This window comes from Rhipicephalus microplus, chromosome 9 (genome assembly GCF_043290135.1).
Source record: "Rhipicephalus microplus isolate Deutch F79 chromosome 9, USDA_Rmic, whole genome shotgun sequence".
In the NCBI taxonomy this organism is placed as follows: domain Eukaryota; kingdom Metazoa; phylum Arthropoda; class Arachnida; order Ixodida; family Ixodidae; genus Rhipicephalus; species Rhipicephalus microplus.
In genome coordinates, this window is record NC_134708.1 from 1,926,037 (window position 1) to 1,944,629 (window position 18,593).

At 45.9% G+C, this 18,593-nt stretch overlaps 1 protein-coding gene and 1 non-coding gene across 3 annotated transcripts in view; one reads left to right on the forward strand and one right to left on the reverse strand.

The window, feature by feature from the left end:
• The window catches only part of LOC119163322 (uncharacterized), a 131,471-nt gene extending 113,094 nt beyond the window's left edge, over positions 1–18,377 (forward strand). For both annotated transcript variants that reach the window (XM_075872953.1, XM_037415290.2), the window contains exon 6: positions 18,129–18,377. In XM_075872953.1, the coding sequence (XP_075729068.1) occupies positions 18,129–18,253 (125 nt within the window). In that variant the 3' untranslated portion in view covers positions 18,254–18,377. The remainder of the gene's footprint in view (positions 1–18,128) is intronic.
• TRNAT-CGU (transfer RNA threonine (anticodon CGU)) lies at positions 3,484–3,556 on the reverse strand. Its single transcript has one exon. It is a non-coding gene; the product is annotated as a tRNA-Thr (tRNA).
• Positions 18,378–18,593: the final 216 nt, after the last annotated feature.

Below are 18,593 nucleotides of genomic sequence, written 5' to 3' on the forward strand. Positions count from 1 at the left end.
CTGGACCACTCGTTGGCGGCCCGTAGATGCCTCGGCTCATAGGCGGCTACGTCACATGCGCGTGATACTCCTGAGCCAGCCCGAGCGGCCTCGGGCTATCTGCGTGCTTGATGCTGTCTGCGTCCGCCGTGGAGTCTGCTATGCCGTCTGCTCCCTTCATGGCTGTGACACAGGCCACAATGCCGACCCAATTCCAACCTCAACAGCAGTTAGGTTGTGAATTACACCTATATTCGTTGTGGTGCAACTTACTGTAAATGAACTACTCAGGCACATGCGTCTTACACCCGCACGATGTTCCATCGCTGTTTCACCTAGCGAGTACAGTGCGTGTTTGCTTGACCATCGCGAATACTTACGTGCTCGGCGTGGCTTAGAACATTGATGACAAGAACTGGGTGCGCAAACCATGCGAAATCTAGAAACATGCGAGAAGCGGACATAAATGCAAAGAGAGAGCTAGAGCGTGTCGAAAATTTCCCGTGTCTAACTTAAGATGGTCGCACAGGCATGCGCACCATGCTGTCGTCTGCCAGCTGTCCGAAAGAAAGAATAGTTCAGACAGTCTTGGGCCGCCCGTAGTCTGCCAGGCGCGCGAGAAACGAACATGCGTCCGAGCGATCCCGAACCAGTGGGCTAGTTTATCCCCGAGAAAGCTTTCGGTTGGTCCCCGAGAAAAATAAATGCAGCGCCGGTGTCTGGGGCTGTCCGGAGCTGTCCGGGACGTGTGAAACAATGAAGCTCACCGAAGCACCACGAAGGTTCACAGTGGAGCATGGTGCAATCCCATCAGCCCGCGCGTACTGACAGACAGCGCGGTTGGACACAGTGACGTTTCATCATTCCAGGCGTAATTTACAGCTTGCGTTGCCGCATTACACGGCCGGGCGGGATAAAAAACCTGCGTGAGCTTACATCGTCAGACCGTACTTGCACAAGGATACTTTGGTGCCAGCATTTTATTGGATACCAAAGACGATGCGAAAATTACTGTAACCCTCGAGCACAACCGCCTAGAGAACAGATGCGCACTCACTGGACAAGTAGCGTCTCGAAAGGGTCTCTCATTGTGTGGTTTTTCCATCATTTGCTTCTTTATTTCTAGTACCACGGCCGCTGGATGAAAGAGCGCACGGTACGGCCTGCCGCGTGGAGCGACTTTCTATGGGAGAGGGCGTGTCAGCCGTAGGGTCAGTTGTGGCCGCTGCAGCGCGACGGGGCAGGGACAAGAGGGACAGGGAAACAAGTGGCGGCAGCTCCCTCGGGGCAGCAGCCGCAGCAAATTAGCTGCGTGGTTGTCACAACAGTGGCCCCCTCAGTTGTTGTAATCAGAGTTTTTTAATCTCATTTATCGCAGTGATGACACATAGTATATTTAGTAGACTACGAGGCGCTATCTAGTTGAAAAGCCAATTGATTTCGCCTGTGCGTGCCCAGCACCTGATGTTTTTTTTTTTTTTTTCAGAGCCAGGCTCTTGCTTTGAGGCTGAAAGAAAAACCCACAATGCATGTAGCTGAACCATATGGCACTGAATGCGTGACAAAGTCGTTGTTCTCTTTATGAAGATGTGTTAAATTTACATCTTTCAATTTTTGGGGCGTTTATTCAGCACTTTCGTGTTTTCTCAGCCGGAATGCTTGACAATTTTTTGAACACTTGACAATAGACGTTCAGCTTTTGTATGCTGAAAGCGTATCAAAGAAACATAATTTGAGTAGTTTTTATGTTGTCCAGTACACGTTAGTGTGCCGAAAAGTAATTAAGCTTCGAACGCTGGATAAAAGTGGTTTGTACAAACATCGTCACCCCGTAACTTTTTTTATTGAAGAAGCAGTGAAAGTGTACATCATTAGAAGTCGCAATCGAATTTCTTGATATTTCTTACTGGGCAGGTGTGTGTGTGTGTGTGTGTGTGTGTGTGTGTGCATATATATATATATATATATATATATATATATATATATATATATAATATATATATTATATATATATATATAGGTATGGGATATGGCACAACGGGAGTGTTGTCAACAAAGATAAATATATTTATTTCCCAACAGTTTCGGGAGGGGTCCTCCCTTCATCAGGGGATGAGTTATGCTAACATGAACTTCCAAACTTTGTTGCTGCCGCGTCCCTCACGCCTTGAAAGATGTTTGCGAGAGTGAGAGAGAATTAAAAAAAAAGAAAGAAAAAAGGAAAGAAAAGACAAAAAAAAAGAAAAAAAGAAAGTAAAAAAGAGGAAGAACCACTGTCAACACTGAGAACGAAACCAAATGTCCGTGTACGTCCACATCCGGTTCTTATCACGTGCTGGTCAGTTCTCGACGTGTGTCGGGCCACCCAAGATTGTCGCCGCGGTGGCGGCGGGAGGAATCCGTGACGGCGTGCGTAAAGAAAGGGTTTCCCCTTAATGGGTCGGTCGGCTCTTTACCTTTCATCTTCGTCCGTTTCCCTTCAATGGTCATCAAGTGGTAGGCGAACATAAACACTTTATATGTGCATGTGAAAAAAAAAGGGAAAAAAGGAAAAAAGAAGAAAAACGAAAAAAAAACAAGAAAGGACAGTGTACACGTACGAGTCAGTCAGAAAAAACAAGCATGGTCTCCAGCTATCAATCTTTGTCACCAATTTATTCCTGGCTTACTTCTGGGAGGCAGGAGAGTCTTCCCGGGTCCTCGTTGATGCCGGCTACTAATGTTCGAAATTTGAAAATAAAATAAAATGTTTGACAAAAAAATATAAAATAAAAAAATATGAAAATAAAATACAGCGTGAGGCATATTTTAATTTCAAGTTTCGAACATTAGTAGCCGGCATCAACGAGGACCCCGGAAGACTCTCCTGCCTCCGAGAAGCCAGGAGGAAATTGGTGGCAAAGATTGATAGCTGGAGACCATGCTTATTTTTTCTGACTGACTCGAACGTGTACACTGTCCTTTCTTGTTTTTTGTTTTTCTTCTTTTTTCCTTCTTATTTTTTTTCTTTTTTTTTCGTCTGTTTTCTTTCCTTTTTTTCTTTCTTCTTTCAGTTCTCTCTCACTCTCGCAAACATCTTTCAAGGCGAGAGGGACGCGGCAGCAACTAAGTTTGGAAGTTTATGTTAGTATAACTCATCCCCTGATGAAGGGAGGACCCCTCCCGAAACTGTTGGGAAATAAATATATTTATCCTTGTTGACAATGCTCCCGTTGTGCCATATCCCATACCTTCACGAAGACTAACTGGCCCATTAAATTATTACTCCCACTATATATATATATATATATATATATATATATATATATATATATATATATATATATATATATATATATATATATATAAGGGAAAGAAGTGTATACCCAAGGGCTCGTTTTTCCGTGTTTTTAACACAATAATAATGAGATATAACAGACAGTAATGCCAAGGAATGTACAGGGGAAGTTATTAACATTAATGGAATGTAAATAAGAAGAAAGAAAAGTGGATGAAAAAATTACCAACTGTAAGCAGGAATCGAACCTACGACCTTCGAATTACGCGTTCGATGCTCTAACCACTGAGCTATTACAGCGGCACTCCCTCCATCCACTTTTTGGGTTTATCTGTGAATTTAGAAGTAGGAGCGACAGTCAGCGCCATCTATAAGCCAAACAACGAGTGTGAAAACACTCTTATGCGCATGTTTGGCGTCACGTAGCACGTGAACTTATTATGAGCGGGCAGCTGATTAATTGTCCCTCTTATACAACCTAAACACACCAAGTCTGCCAGTACGAGACCCTCGTTCAATGAAAATAAGGGAAAGAAGTGTATACCCAAGGGCTCGTTTTTCCGTGTTTTTAACACAATAATAATGAGATATAACAGACAGTAATGCCAAGGAATGTACAGGGGAAGTTATTAACATTAATGGAATGTAAATAAGAAGAAAGAAAAGTGGATGAAAAAATTACCAACTGTAAGCAGGAATCGAACCTACGACCTTCGAATTCGAAGGTCGTAGGTTCGATTCCTGCTTACAGTTGGTAATTTTTTCATCCACTTTTCTTTCTTCTTATTTACATTCCATTAATGTTAATAACTTCCCCTGTACATTCCTTGGCATTACTATATATATATATATATATATATATATATATATATATGACGAAGTTTTTCCAATGGGCCAAACGTACTTGAAAAGAGAAGAAACACAACTTAGCGGTTGTCTTAATTTTATTACCAACGGTTTCGACCGGTAGACCGGTCTTCGTCAGGGTTCGCGAACAAGTGCGACGCTATGCGAACATGCCGCATCGACATGGTGGTGCAAGAAGGAAACGGGAGAGAGCGACAAATTTGTGGTGTTTTACAGTGGTGACATATGCTGTGCCGAACAGTTTCTTCTTCGTCTCATTCGCTGGAGCAAATGAAAAAGAACAAAAAAAAGAAAGAAAAGGGAGAAAAAGAAAAAAGAACCAAGGGGTAGGAGGAGAAAGGAAGAGGGGGATAGGGCGGCTTCCGTGATGCGTCTTTGAAGGTCACCGACGGACATTGTGGGTGAGCCTGGATGGCAGGCAATTACCTGTAGCAAGACCAGGGACTCCAGCAGGGAGAGTTCCTGATTCGGCCCCTTCTGTGGTTAGTTAGAAAAAGGAAGGGAGAACCACGTGTTTCGTTTTCACTAAAACTATAATGACACATTCCATATGTGGGCGGAGGGGGGGGGCAGATTTTGGGGCAAAGATGGTGAAAGCACAAAATGGTTTGGAAAGTAAACCCGACATCTAGGGCGGGAAGGCACACGTCAATATGACTGCGTGCGTGTCTACAGCCCTTTTGTAACACTTCCCGAAGCGCCTGTGGTTGAAATCGGCTGGTGCTGGTTGGGCTCTCCCACTTACAGATAATAAGGCAAACATAATTTAAACAGAATGGCAAAGAAAATGTAAAGAAAAATGAACAGTAAAAATGAAACAAATAATAACAAACATAATGGATTGGGTGATATTGTGAGAGAGATATGTGCACAAATTCAGAAACTTAGGGAAATGCAGACAGACAAGAAGTAACACAAAAATGAAATAAATATGATAAAAATAATAAAATATTAAATAAAAATCACACTACAAAGGTATAGTATATACAAATCGTACACGGAAAAAAATTTTTTTGGTTGGTCCATTCCGAGGATGCCGCCAGGGGGCCAGAGGGTGCGGACGCGTTTCACGTCGGTTCCGCGGATGTTTTATGTTTGTGGCAGAAATTCAGATCTTCGATCAACGGCATTCTACTCAGCAGTTTCTGGAAGGTCAGCGAATCCTGCCTATATCAAGTTTTTCGGAGGTGAGCCGCTTTTCTGGACACTGTAGCTCATTTATTGCGGTGCCACACTGGCACACGAACTAAGCCTAACGCAGCACCGGTAGACGCCGTCGCTCGCGCTGCAGACGCGGCCGGCGTCTATGCCGAACCCAGCGAGCAGTGCGACGCCCCTTTGCTACTCGCTTAACGGCTTTATCCTCGACTGCAATGGAAGTTGTTCACGTAGACGGTGAAGAAATATCGCCGACAGATGTCCGCAAGGAGAATGGCTGGCTCGAGGTTCGGGCCAAATACAAGGAACGCAAGGCGCGCGTCGCGGGCACTGACCCTGCTGCGCAGACCGCTGACGCGCTCAACGATGATGAAGCGTTTGTCAAAAGAGCAGCCAGAAACGTGCGACGACTCAGCATGGCGACCAAAAAACCGAATCTGCCGGTGGACGACATCAAGGTCATCGTACGCCCTAGAGATGGCTTCAGCACCAGGACACATCGTGCTGCTCGGATCGGCGACAGCATACGTGCCGCTGCCGGACTGAACCAAGAGGAAACCAGAGGCGATATCTTTCGCGTAAACGAAAGACAGAATATTGTAGTAGTGAGTACTCCATCGGAAGAGAGAGCCAGAAGATATTGTGAAATCTCCAAGCTAACCATGGGAGACAAAGATTACGCAGCGAGGGCATATGCAGCCGCGCCGGAAAATACAACCAAGGGCATCATCCGTGGGATTCCCGACGAAGATTCTCCTGAGGATATTGAGAGACACCTCGTCAACGAGCACAACCCTTCGTTATTGCACGCGAAGAGGATGGGAAGCACGGCACACGCTATCGTCGTATTCGAAGGAAGTGTAGTGCCGCGCTACATATACTACAACGGAACGGAGCACCGTTGCGTGCTCTACAAGAAACAGTACGAGACGTGCTACGCTTGCGGCCGACTTGGACATCGATCCGACGTTTGCCCCAACCCAGAGAGTAGAAGATGCAGAGGCTGTGGCTGTGATGATCCACCGCAAGACCACTGCTGTGAGCCCAGATGTCGACTTTGCGGCAAGGACCACCCTACCGGAGACAGGAAATGCCAAGCCAAGTACAGAACTCCTTACATAGTGAAGAAACGCCAGTGGGAAAGAAGGCAACGTGAGGAGGACGCAGACAAGAGCTATAGGGTGTACGGCGAAAGTGGACACGCCTGTTCGGCGCTGCGTGGGGAGAGACGAGGCCGATCCGCCTCGCGTTCTCGCTCCCGCTCCCGGTCCCGGTCTCACTCCCGCTCTCGGTCGAGGAACGCCGAGCGCCAACGAGCCAAGGACAGACCTAAGTCCCAGGGCACGTCTCCCGCCAGTACCGACACTACAGCGACGCGAGCTGCCGGACCCGGTGGTAACGACAGTCTACCCAAAGCCTCCAAGGTGAGCTGGGCGGCAGCCGCCTCCGGCGAGCGTGCGCGGTCTGGCACTGCCTTTTCTAACAGTGAAGGTCAACACGACATGATCATGCAAATTCAAAAACGACTCGAGCAATTGGAGAGAGATAACATTAGATACAAAAACGTAATTGAGGAACTCAGGGAGGAAAATGCTAGTCTAAAAAATGAGGTAGCTAAAAAGGGCGGAACGATCCGATTGCAGGACAATCCAGGGGAGGTACTATCTAAGGATGAAACGGTGCCGACCCCCTCGAAACGCAGGGCAGTTGAAGTGGACCCGGCGCAAGCCGAAATTCAAACACATAAAACAGAGGAAAGGGATAGGAAACGGCACGATGTCGAAGACGACATAAGCATAGTCAGGAAAGAAATAGAGGATGAAAAGAACACGCGTAAAGCAGAAATGGAACGAATGCTTAGCCAGCTTACAGGCGCGATGCAGCAGATAACAACTACAATGCAGCAAATACAGCAACAACTCGCCACCCTGCAGATGAGGGTTGAAAACAACGAGCGAAGGTTACCAGCTAGCAGCTGCGGGCCCCTCAAACAGACTGGGAAACCGTACCACAGACCAGTGGACACAGAGACTAGGGAGAACACTGGCAAATATTAAATTTTACTATCATCATGGCTACTCACAATACTAAAAATTACGTAATTTGGCAATGGAATTGTAGAGGATACGCTAGAAAGCGGGGACATCTTCAACAGTACCTGATTAACAAGGAGAAGCCAGATGTGATACTTCTACAGGAAACTAACGTTAAAGCTAAGTTATCCGGTTACAGGTCATTTCAGGATAGCGCTCCTCGGGACAAACCGGCCGTCGCGACGCTAGTCAAACGTAACCTAACCGTAACGCAGCATGAGATAAAGGTAAACGCGATACCGCACCTGTTGGTGGAGATAGTACCTCCAAAGAATCGAGACAATAGTCTTTTCATTCTTAATGTGTATAGTAGCCCTCGACTTAAGCACCGCTTCCGCGCGCTACTCAAGAAGGCGGCCGGCATCGCGGGGACCCGAGCGCTCCTCGTAGCGGGAGACTTTAACGCTCATCATTCCGCATGGGGCTACAAATACGAAAACCTGAAAGGCAAAAACCTATGGGAGGATGCTCTACTGGAGGGTCTCACTCTCATTACCGACCCCTCCGCGCCTACGCGACAAGGAAATAGTGTTTGTGCTGATACGTCACCAGATCTCGCGTTCGTTAAAAACATAACAAACGTATGCTGGACGAATACACAGGAGGATTTGGGCAGTGATCACACTATTGTAGAAATTCGTGCCAATGCGGGGCCGTGCAAAAAGAAAAGCAAGCTACTAAAACTTGTAGAGTGGGACAAGTTTAGGCAAAACAGGGAAAATAGGATTGACTCCTCGGAAAATATCGAAGATATAGAAAAGTGGACATCAATGCTGAGGCAAGATGTCGCGGCAGCAACGCATGAGGTCCCTCCTGAAGCAAACCTCCAGGTCCTAGATAGTAAGCTTCTGCATATGTGGGAGGCTAAACGTAGCCTACAAGCCCGGTGGAAAGTACAACGACACAATAGGACTTTACGTAGGCGAATAGCTAAACTGAATAGAGACATCGAGGAATACGCTTTACAGCTTTGCAAGTCACAGTGGGAAGAGACGTGTAATAGCATGGATAGTCGGGTAGGGTTCACCAAGGCGTGGAATCTCCTCAGGTTCCTGCTGGATCCAGAGGAGACTAAAACAGCATATAGGCAAAATGTCAACAAGATAATCAACGTCTACAAAGGCACCCACGCAGAACTCTTGCATGAACTCAGGATGAGATACACTAATCCGACTAGACCCGTGCTCCACTCTGAATACAAAGGCACTGCGAACGAGTGCTTGGACAGACCTTTCAGCATTGCTGAAGTACGCGCGGTGCTGCACAGGCTCAACACGAAATCATCGCCCGGACCAGACGGGGTTACGAACAAAACGCTTCGGAATCTAGATGACACATCGATAGAGCACCTCACGGTTTTCCTTAACGAATGCTGGGAAAAGGGACGTATTCCCCGACAGTGGAAAACCGCCCGCATCGTTATGATACCCAAACCAGGAAAGCGCATACAGCTGGAAAATCTAAGGCCGATATCGCTGACGTCCTGCGTTGGTAAGGTCATGGAGCACGTGGTCCTCGCGAGACTAACAAACTTTCTCGAGGACCACGATCTGATTCCTCACACCATGCTGGGCTTCAGGAAGAGCCTCTCCACGCAGGACGCCATGCTACAACTCAAGCACCAGGTAATAGACAGCATGACCACTTCTACCAAAGCAATCTTAGGCCTAGATTTAAAGAAGGCGTTTGATAATGTCAAGCACTCGACTATACTTACCCGAATAATAGAACTAGGACTCGGTAAAAGGACGTACGACTACGTCCGTGATTTTCTAACGGACAGGACAGCGAGGATCACATTGGGAGAATTAGAGTCAGGAGAGATAGAGATGGGCAGCGCCGGCACTCCTCAGGGTTCGGTGATTTCGCCCTTGCTCTTTAACCTCGCACTCATAGGGTTACCAGCTAAATTAGAAGAGATTGACGGGCTCTCCCACAGTCTGTACGCAGACGACATTACTCTGTGGGTAACTCGGGGATGTGACGGCCAAATAGAACAGACGCTACAGCGAGCCATCGATACGGTTCAAAGATTCCTAGAGGACACGGGCCTCACCTGCTCGGCTGAGAAATCGGAGCTACTGGTTTACAGACCTACGCGCAGAGGTCGAAAGCCCAAATACAGCGAACAAAGCGCAAATCACGCAGAGGAAGCGATACAGCTAACGACCTCGGAAGGCCACGTCATTCCCAAAGTAGACGTTATACGCGTGTTAGGCTTGTATATTGCAGCCAATGGCCACAATGGCGAAACTGTTCGCAGGTTGGAACACGCGGTAAATCAGACAATCCGACTTCTAAAACGAATTACGAACCGACATAGTGGTATGAAAGAAGGGAACACTATTAGACTTGTGCAAGCCTTTGTCCTCAGTAGAATCACGTACGTTGCCTCTTACTTGAATTGGCACGTCGCCGAGAAGATAAAATTAGATTGCTTAATCAGGAAAGTGTATAAGCAAGCTTTATGCTTACCCATGAACACAAGCACAGTGAAATTATTAGAACTAGGCTTGCACAACACGCTTGACGAATTAATAGAAGCGCACAACGTAGCACAGTATGAACGACTTTCTAAGACTAAAACGGGCAGGTACATCCTCGAAAAACTGGGAATCCACTATCACACGCAGCAAGGCGAAAAAGCCGACATAACCGTGATGGTAAGGGAAAAGATAGTGATTCCGCCGTTGCCCAAAAATATGCACCCGGAACATCACACCGGCCGAAGAAACCAGAGAGCGCAGGACTTGCAGAGAAAATTCGGAAATTGCAAGGAAGCGGTATTCGTGGACGCGGCCAGATACGCGCGAAGGTGTGGTTACGTGGCCGCGGTGGTCGACGGTAAAGGGACATGCATGACGAGCGTTACGGTGCAAACGCCACTGACCGAGACGGCCGAGGAGGTGGCCATAGCACTCGCGGTGGCGACCACTGAGGCCGAAGTAGTAATTAGTGACTCGCAAGCAGCGATACGCAACTATGCGAACGGTCGTGTCTCCCGAGAGGCGCTGCGAATCCTAATGACTAACGAAGACAAAATTCGGGAAAAAAATGACACTTTCGTCATATGGACCCCCGCACACACACAAACCCCGCTGGCCGGCAACGAGGCGGCGCACGCGGCGGCTCGAGCACTCACGAACCGAGCCGTTGCGAACGCCGACGCCGCCTCGGACGAAGTTCCACGCGGGGGGGAGTGGGAGTGGGGGGACCGCATGACTAGTTACCACGAAATAACGCAGCACTATAAGCTAGAAAGGCGAAAGTACCCTCCGCCACACAACAGGTTAAATAAAAAACAGGCAGTTGCGTGGCGACAACTGCAAACATATACTTATCCGAATCCAGTTCTCTTTAGTCTCTGTTACCCTGATCTGTATTTAACAGAAAAATGCAAGGTTTGCGATGAAAGGGCGACACTTTCACATATACTATGGGAATGCTCGAGTTTAGATGAAAGCAACGATGAAAACCACGAAGAGGCAGTTTCGGACCGCAGGACACGCTGGGAGGGGGCTCTGCTCAGCTCCTCATTCGAACAACAACTGTGGGCCGTCCAGCGAGCCGAGGAAGCCGCCCGAGCCCAAGGGCTCGTGGCCGACGCCTAGGCCCGCCCCAAATCAACTTCGCTGGACTTCATAAATAAAGTTATTCTTCTTTCTTCTTGGTCCATTCCCCCCGATAACTATTGGGCACCTCTGTTGAGCATATGGAGGATTACTAATAATAATACTATTTTGAAAAATAACAGTTACAGCAAAAAATGAAAATTTTTTAAATTTAAAAGTTATTAAAAGCCTTTAAATATATTAAAAAATTTTAAAAATGAAATCTACACCCGACTCGATTCCTGTCCCATCTCACCGCTGCACGACCTAAGGAACGATAGGTTGCCGATGCTTTCATTGATACCGTGTGTTAGTGTTAGGAATTTGTGGATGTAGTATGACTCCCTTTGTTCTCGTTCACGAGTCCCGCGGAAGCCTGACTGGAGGAGGGTGACTCGTTTTTTCTCGAATGAGTGCCCTGGCAAGTTCAGATGCTTGGAGAAAGGCAGATTTGGCAGACTGCGTGCGTGGGCTCTGTGGTTATTGAATCGTCGTCTGAATGCCGTACCAATCTGACCGATATACTGCTGGTCACAGACATCGCAATGCAGCATATATATTACGTTCTGGCTGTCACAATTCAGCATGTCCTTAATTTTGAATGTGAAGTCTGAGGACGAAGCCTCGGCTACAAAGGTTGTAGTCGTGTTTGCAGACTTGGCAACGTTGCTTCCCGCATGGCTTACAACCCCATTCACTGCTTTCAGACTCAGTCGTCTTAGCTCTAACTAGGATGTCTTTTATGTTCTTTCCGCCGCGGTAAACCACTCGCTGCGGCTCTGTGAAAATTGAGGATAGACCCGCGCTATGCTGTATAATGTTAAAATGTTTTGAAAGGATATTGTTGAGGTGCGGTAGTGTGGACGAGTATGTGATGACAAGGTTAGTTTGTTTTTTTGAATGGCGTGGTTTCGAGCACAACAATTTCATTCCGATCTAAACTACGTGCCCGGCTTATAGCATCATCGATTATTTTCTCTGGGTACTCTTTTGCCACATGGGCTGCTTTAAGATCCCTGGCACGACCTTCGCAATCTGACACGTCCGAACAGATTCGGGGGCATCGGTGTGCTTGCGAGTATGGGATGGCTGTCTTGCAGTGATGCGAATGGCTACTCTTAAAATGTACGTACTGATGGCGATCTGTTGGTTTTTTGTATAGGTCCGTGCGAATATGTTTCTCATTAATTTGTACAGGGACATCAAGAAAGTTTATAGTTGACTCAGAGTATGTGTGTGTGAATGAGATTGATGAGTGAGTTGAATTAAAATCATCTATGAATGACAGCAGACTTTGCTCTCCGTGGTGCCAAATAATGAATATATCGTCCAAGAATCTTTTGTAAACGAGAGGCTTCAGTGTTCTGCTTGCAAGAAATGGTTCTTCAATAGATGCCATAAAAATATTCGCATAATTAGGAGCCATCTTTGTACCCATAGCTGTGCCGTTTATCTGGAGAAAGTGCTTATTATCGAACTCAAAGTTATTCTGGCTGAGTATCGAATGCAGTAAAGTCGACATCGTGTCCTCATCTAAGCACACCGGCACACTGGCCTTTTTGAAAGCTACGACTGTTGCGTTAATGCCATCTGACTGTGGGATGTTCGTGTAAAGTGACACTACGTCCATTGTAACAAGGATGCTATCGTTGGGAACCTCGAGTCCGCTGATTTCATGGAGAAAGTGGTTAGTGTCCTTAATGTATGAAGGGATAGTTGGAACAATATTCTTAGTGATGAAATCTAGCGTGCTTGACATTCTTTCTGTTACTGTGCCATTGCTTGAAACAATAGGACGACCGGGGTAGTTGGCTTTGCGTATTTTAGGGAGAAAGTAAAACCGGCCTGGAGCAGGCTGAATCGGTTGCATTGCCTTGAGCATATCAGCCGTAATTTTTCTATTCTTACGCAGTGAATTTAGTTCACGAATTATTTCTGATACGAATAATTTAGTGGGGTCATCTTTGAGTTCTGCATAGAAGTTCTTGTCCTCCAGTTGCCGATAGCCTTCTCTCAGGTAATCAGTTCTATCTAATATTACTATCGCACCACCCTTATCCGCAGGCTTAATTACCAAGTCCGCTCGACGGCTTAGGAGCTCGAGTGACTTGAGCTCTTCCGGGGAGAGATTGTTTCTATAGCGCCTTGTTTTTGAACAAGCCGCTATGATGTCTTTTTGTACTGCCGATATATACATATCTAGGTGTCTGTCTTGCTGTTCAGGTGGTGACCAAGTTTTTTCTGAAGAACCAGGGAATACTGTTCGGCTCGGTTCGTGGTTACGGAAGTACTCCCGAAGGCGCATATTTCTAGCAAAGTTATTTAAATCCTGATACAATTGGACTTCACTAAATTTTCACTAGCCGGACAGAATGTTAAGCCCTTTGAAAGCAGTCTGATTTCGGTCGCTGATAGCTGTGCTGAAGAAAGATTAATTACACTCAAAAGCGCCGTTTCCTCATCCCGGCTGATATTTATCGGTGTCGCCGGTACATCTTCATATGTAGTAATTGTCTCAGTTACCCCATCCCACTCTAGTTTGCGACGCTTCCGCTCTTTTGTCACTGCTGTTTTTTGAGTTTCATACTTCTCGAGATCATTAATTTCCTCCTGGCTGAGATCAAACTGATGTCTAAGTGACAGTTCTTTCTCTTTAAGTTGAGATTTTCGTTTGCTGTGCTGAATAATAATCTGCATGAGCTGCAGCGATGCATCATGAAGTGCTTTCTCCCACTGTGCTTGTTCTTCTGGATTTAATGTTGTCATTGCGAGATTAAGCTCGAGAGATAAGCCTTTCGGTACCGAATCACAGGTTGAGTATGATGTCAGCATCGAATAGTGGAGGTCGTACTTTACACGTTTCTCAATTATCTTCCTAATCTGTTGAAAAGAGCGTGATCGCGGTTTGGGGGAATGGACCATACCTGAACTCTTTGGCAGTGAGTTAGCGTTTGACCGTGCGGGTCGTCGTGCGGCTTCACTATAACTGCGGAGGTTGTAGGCCATCGTCGGTGAAGTTGGGCCAGCGACAGACCTCGGAGCAGGTGGCACACAATTTTGTGGCGAGGAAGAGTTTGCGGACACCGTGTTTGCAGCAGGCGCTGGAGAGCCGGCACATACGGCGGCAGCGTTCCTGGCCGGCTGCAAGTTCTGCGGGTGCCAGCGGCTTGTTCTGGTGGTGAGTAGCTCTCTGAAGTGTAGCGCCAGCATCGCTACGCCCGGATGAAGGCCGTCGGCGGCGAGGACCCTCCAAAGCGACATCTCATGGAAGGCGTGGTCCAGGTAGAAAACACCACGACCAAGTTCTCCTCGATAGCACAAGCGGCGCACCTGACCTACGAAGCGGGATGCCTCCCTGTTGAACCAATGCACGAATCTCTTATTCGCACCTCAACGTCGGAGGGTCCTCGCCTGGGAGGGTCCGACTGCTCGTGTTGCACAATTGTTCACTGGTCACTCAGTATATGTAGGCCTAAGCAATCTCAGCTCTGTCATTGACGTCACCTATAGTAAAACTGTGTTAATTCAAAGTCACTGGGATCGTGAAAGATCTTTTAACTAGGCAGGTGTTTGAGTTAATGAAACACAGCAAAATTGGATGCAAGAAACTTTTAATTACTCAAAGTAATCAAAGCTGGTCCTTTGCTAGTTTGTGGTCCCAAGAGTTGAGCGCTCCAGCCGTACATGGTCTCAATTTCTAGCCATATACGGCGGGACTCGTTGCTGTCTGCGAGTTAGGAGGAGGGTAGAGAAAGAAAAATTGAACGACCTTTTGGTCAGCTGCAATATGCGCCTGTGGAAAAGATGTGCCTCACTGCGACACGATGTTGACATGCAGGTAGCATGTCACGTTCACCTCATAGCTTCAGCACATCACAATGCGGCCACTTGCCTATTCTTCATAGTAGGATATAGTGTGACCGAATTAGCTATGTGTTCTAGCTTAAAAACCGAGTTTTCAAAGCAGGTATTGCAGGCGAAAGCTCTACCAGCACTGCAAGTGTGGGAATTGCCGGAGCAACCGCCAAGAAGGGGTTCACATACATCACAAATTCCGTCCCGCCATACTTAATTATTTTTTTCTTTTACAGAAAGAACGGGTAAATCGTGAGAAGCATTCAACTTGCTGCTCACCACTGTTATAATGATGCATGTTTTCTTTTCCGCAGTTCAGCCTATCACAAGACCCCCTTTTTTTTTTCTGGCAGCAGCAAGGCTGGGCATTTCACTTGGTAATCATTAGTCTCACTACATTCCCTTGCCTTGGGGTGGCCATCGTTTTTGCGAATTCGTGGCAATATCGGGGATGCAAATCCGATCATGACGCCCAAATTTTTTGATGTAGCAGTGCTAGTGTTGACCGTTGCTTCCAGTTATCCATTCAAACTTACATTGCAAAGTGTGGGACTGCATGAATTCTTTGAGCAAGGGAGGATTCTGAAATAACCAAGTTTAAATTATAATGAGAAAATGAGGTTATAATGTAGTTTTTAGGGGGTAATTGGGAGACATGGCATATTGGAGGTGGATGAGTCACTATAACACTTCTGCTGAAAGCATTTTCTAGAGTATGTCCCCCACATGTGTGACTGTTGTATGGAGGAAACCTGATGATTTCTCATAGTGACAGCTCTTGGGAGGGAAATCAGGCTACATGTTCATGGATATTGCTATGAAAGTGGTCAGGGGCCTCACGCATGTCACCAAACTTGTTAGTGCTCTCCACGTATTTGTGACCATTGTCCCATGATAAGACCATAGCGTCTATGCAAGTCTTAGCTTGGTCAACCAAGTGTTCTAGATTGTGGCACTTAATCAAACCTCACATCTGAAACCAACACTCTCACTGCGCTGTATGAAGAAGCAGTGTTTGCAAGCATGTGCCCTTGTCATGGCAATAGCTTCACTTTGCTCAAGTTCTTCAAGTACAATTTGTCTTATGGTAAACACAAGATGGCAACATGTTATAGGACAAAACAATGGTGACCATTGTGAGTGTACTAAATCTAGGTGCAATGCAGCTAGCTTCGTGCATCTGAAGAGTGTGTTTAATCAGGTCTACTACTGACTCCAAGATGGGCTTGCTTATAAAGAAGCTGTACGCATCCACGGTGGTCAATTCAAGTAGACTGACCTTGCTTTCTTCCACGCAAGGGTCTGCAGGTTTGTGCAGTTTACCTTAATCCTTTTGCGATCTAAAAAAAAAAAAACTTGCCAAAATGATCCAAAAAATTTTTTCAGTCACTTTGTAGAGCATTTTTTTCCTAATGAAATGGTGCCATTGTTTCAATGAAACCATATTTCTATTTGTTTCTTTAATAGCGTAAAAAGATACTACATGCACGGAATCAAAGACTGCAATGCAATTAAAGGCAAGACACAACACGAGGAATCAAATCTATAAAAAAAAAACGTGCACGAGTGCTGCCATAAAGCGTCAAACACAACAACGATGGATTTAGTCATCATTGGTTCCATGTGGGACCAATTTTTGGTTTAGACTAGTGTAGTCGTCGTCGTTCTTTTTGTTAGTTGAAATCGCATGACAGCTATACTATTTATAGGTCACAAAAGGATTCATGGGATCCTGAATCGAAAATGAAGCTGCCCGATTGTAATTTTCCCTGCTTCAATAAGGATTATACATGGCAATTCCAAAATATTTTGGTGCAATATCCTGTCTATAATTAATAACGCTTTTTTGAAATTGAAGTTTTCTCGGGCTTCTAAACGACTATGTGAAATTATTTCATGACATCACTGAAAAGTCAGTTAAAAAAGCTGTAAACAGCGCTTTAAAGGGGTACTGATGAAAAAAACATTCGCCTCACAGTTTTGTTTTTTTTTTTTGTGCGATGTCTTGCTTGGGGCCTGTAGACATAACAGTGCATTGTTTGTTGTAGCACATGCCAGATAATTAATTACAGGCTTCTCATTATCAACTAGTTTTGGTTTGAGAGAGCAAACACAAGCCGCCGGGTGCAACTACCACCACCTAGCGTGTGCAGCTCTCGACCACATCAGCCCACAGAACTGTGACGCAGCTACGCACAGTCTGCATTAAGAACTCCTTTCAAATAAGAAATTGAACTGCAATGTCGCTACGCATAGAACTTTCAATATGTGCGCTACGGGTACACACTTGCGACCAGCCGCCTAAAGGTATAGACTGGTGGAACAAACGTGGCAAAATAAAAATGACTGTTGTGACGTCATCACAACTTGATTTATTGACTGCAGCATGATGACGTGAGGGAAGGAGGTTACCATTGGGTCCCTTTGAATGGTGGCAATACCTTCAGGGTTCAGACTTGAAAATCCCTGTAAAATGGTTTTTTAGCTACATTTACTGTTAATATTTTGCAGATTATATGTGCATGTTCACAGGAACCGGTCTGGGCTGCGAAATTTTGTGTTTTTACGTCATTGACTTGCTTTTGCTCCAAAATTATAGATTCATAGTTAGCTAGAAAAGAAAAAAAATATGACACGGCAATTTAAGCGCTTGAGCTGTGTATACTGTGGAAGTACTGCGAGTGATCTGCTTAGTTCCGCTTTCAAGTACATCTGGGCTCCGTCACTTGTTGCCTTCACTCGCTCAGCCCAGTGTTCCAGTGCATTACGTTTTTATGGCACGCTTTGGACGGCTTAGTCCTTGATATGTCTACCGCATGGGTTGTCAGACAAGTCTGCACAAGTGGAAGCAACATTTATGACAGGTTTACGGCACTGCAGTTGAGATGGTACCAGGTGAACACATAGCACCAGGTGCAGTTGTTGCCATCAGTATACTACCCTCCATTGAAAGCAGTGGTTGTGCAGTCAGCCAGCAGATTATGCTCCTCTTCAAGGCACTTACTCTATTATGACAACATTAATAATGGCATAATCCATCTTTCAGTTGACTTGCATAGTTGTCTCTAACACATATTGGCTTGCATGTGCCTTATTTTCAGGAGTTATACCTGAGCACGTGCAAGTAAGTTCTAGATTTCTGGGATGGTATGTCTTTTCAGTGGTATTGTCTGGTTTTCTTATGTCATCACGTCATCTCTCTTGTTAGGTATTTTTGGTGCAACGCTATAATGTAATGTCACAGCTGTCCGTTTTGTAAATTTAATAATGGCCATCTCTGTCTTCCAGCAAAAGGTTCCTTCCGGCAGGTAAAAGAGGAGTTGCAAGAGACTACACCCAAGCGCAAACGCACCTCTCGAATCGACGCTTCCAAGTCTGGCAGCTCGCAGGCCACGAAGTCAAGACGGAGGTGATGCCGTCGGCATCAAAATGCTTTTTTTGCATAGGCATCATAGATTACGAGTGTAGAAAATATATATATATGTGTGTACAAAGTTGAAACAATAAAGCTGCAACACTGTTTAGTGCTCACAACAACACTCTTCAAGCAACATTTGCAGAAAATTTGAAAGAGGTCAGAGTTTGAGAGTGCCAGTTATGCTTTTTCCAACTTTTTGATGTCGACGCCGGGTATCGCGGTGACGCCGCGAAAGTCGCAACATGGCCTCCGAGATGGCAAGCATGCACGCCGTTTCGGAGCCATGGTCACAAAAATGTGTTTCGGCACACCTCCGCCACCTTAGATTTAAAGCT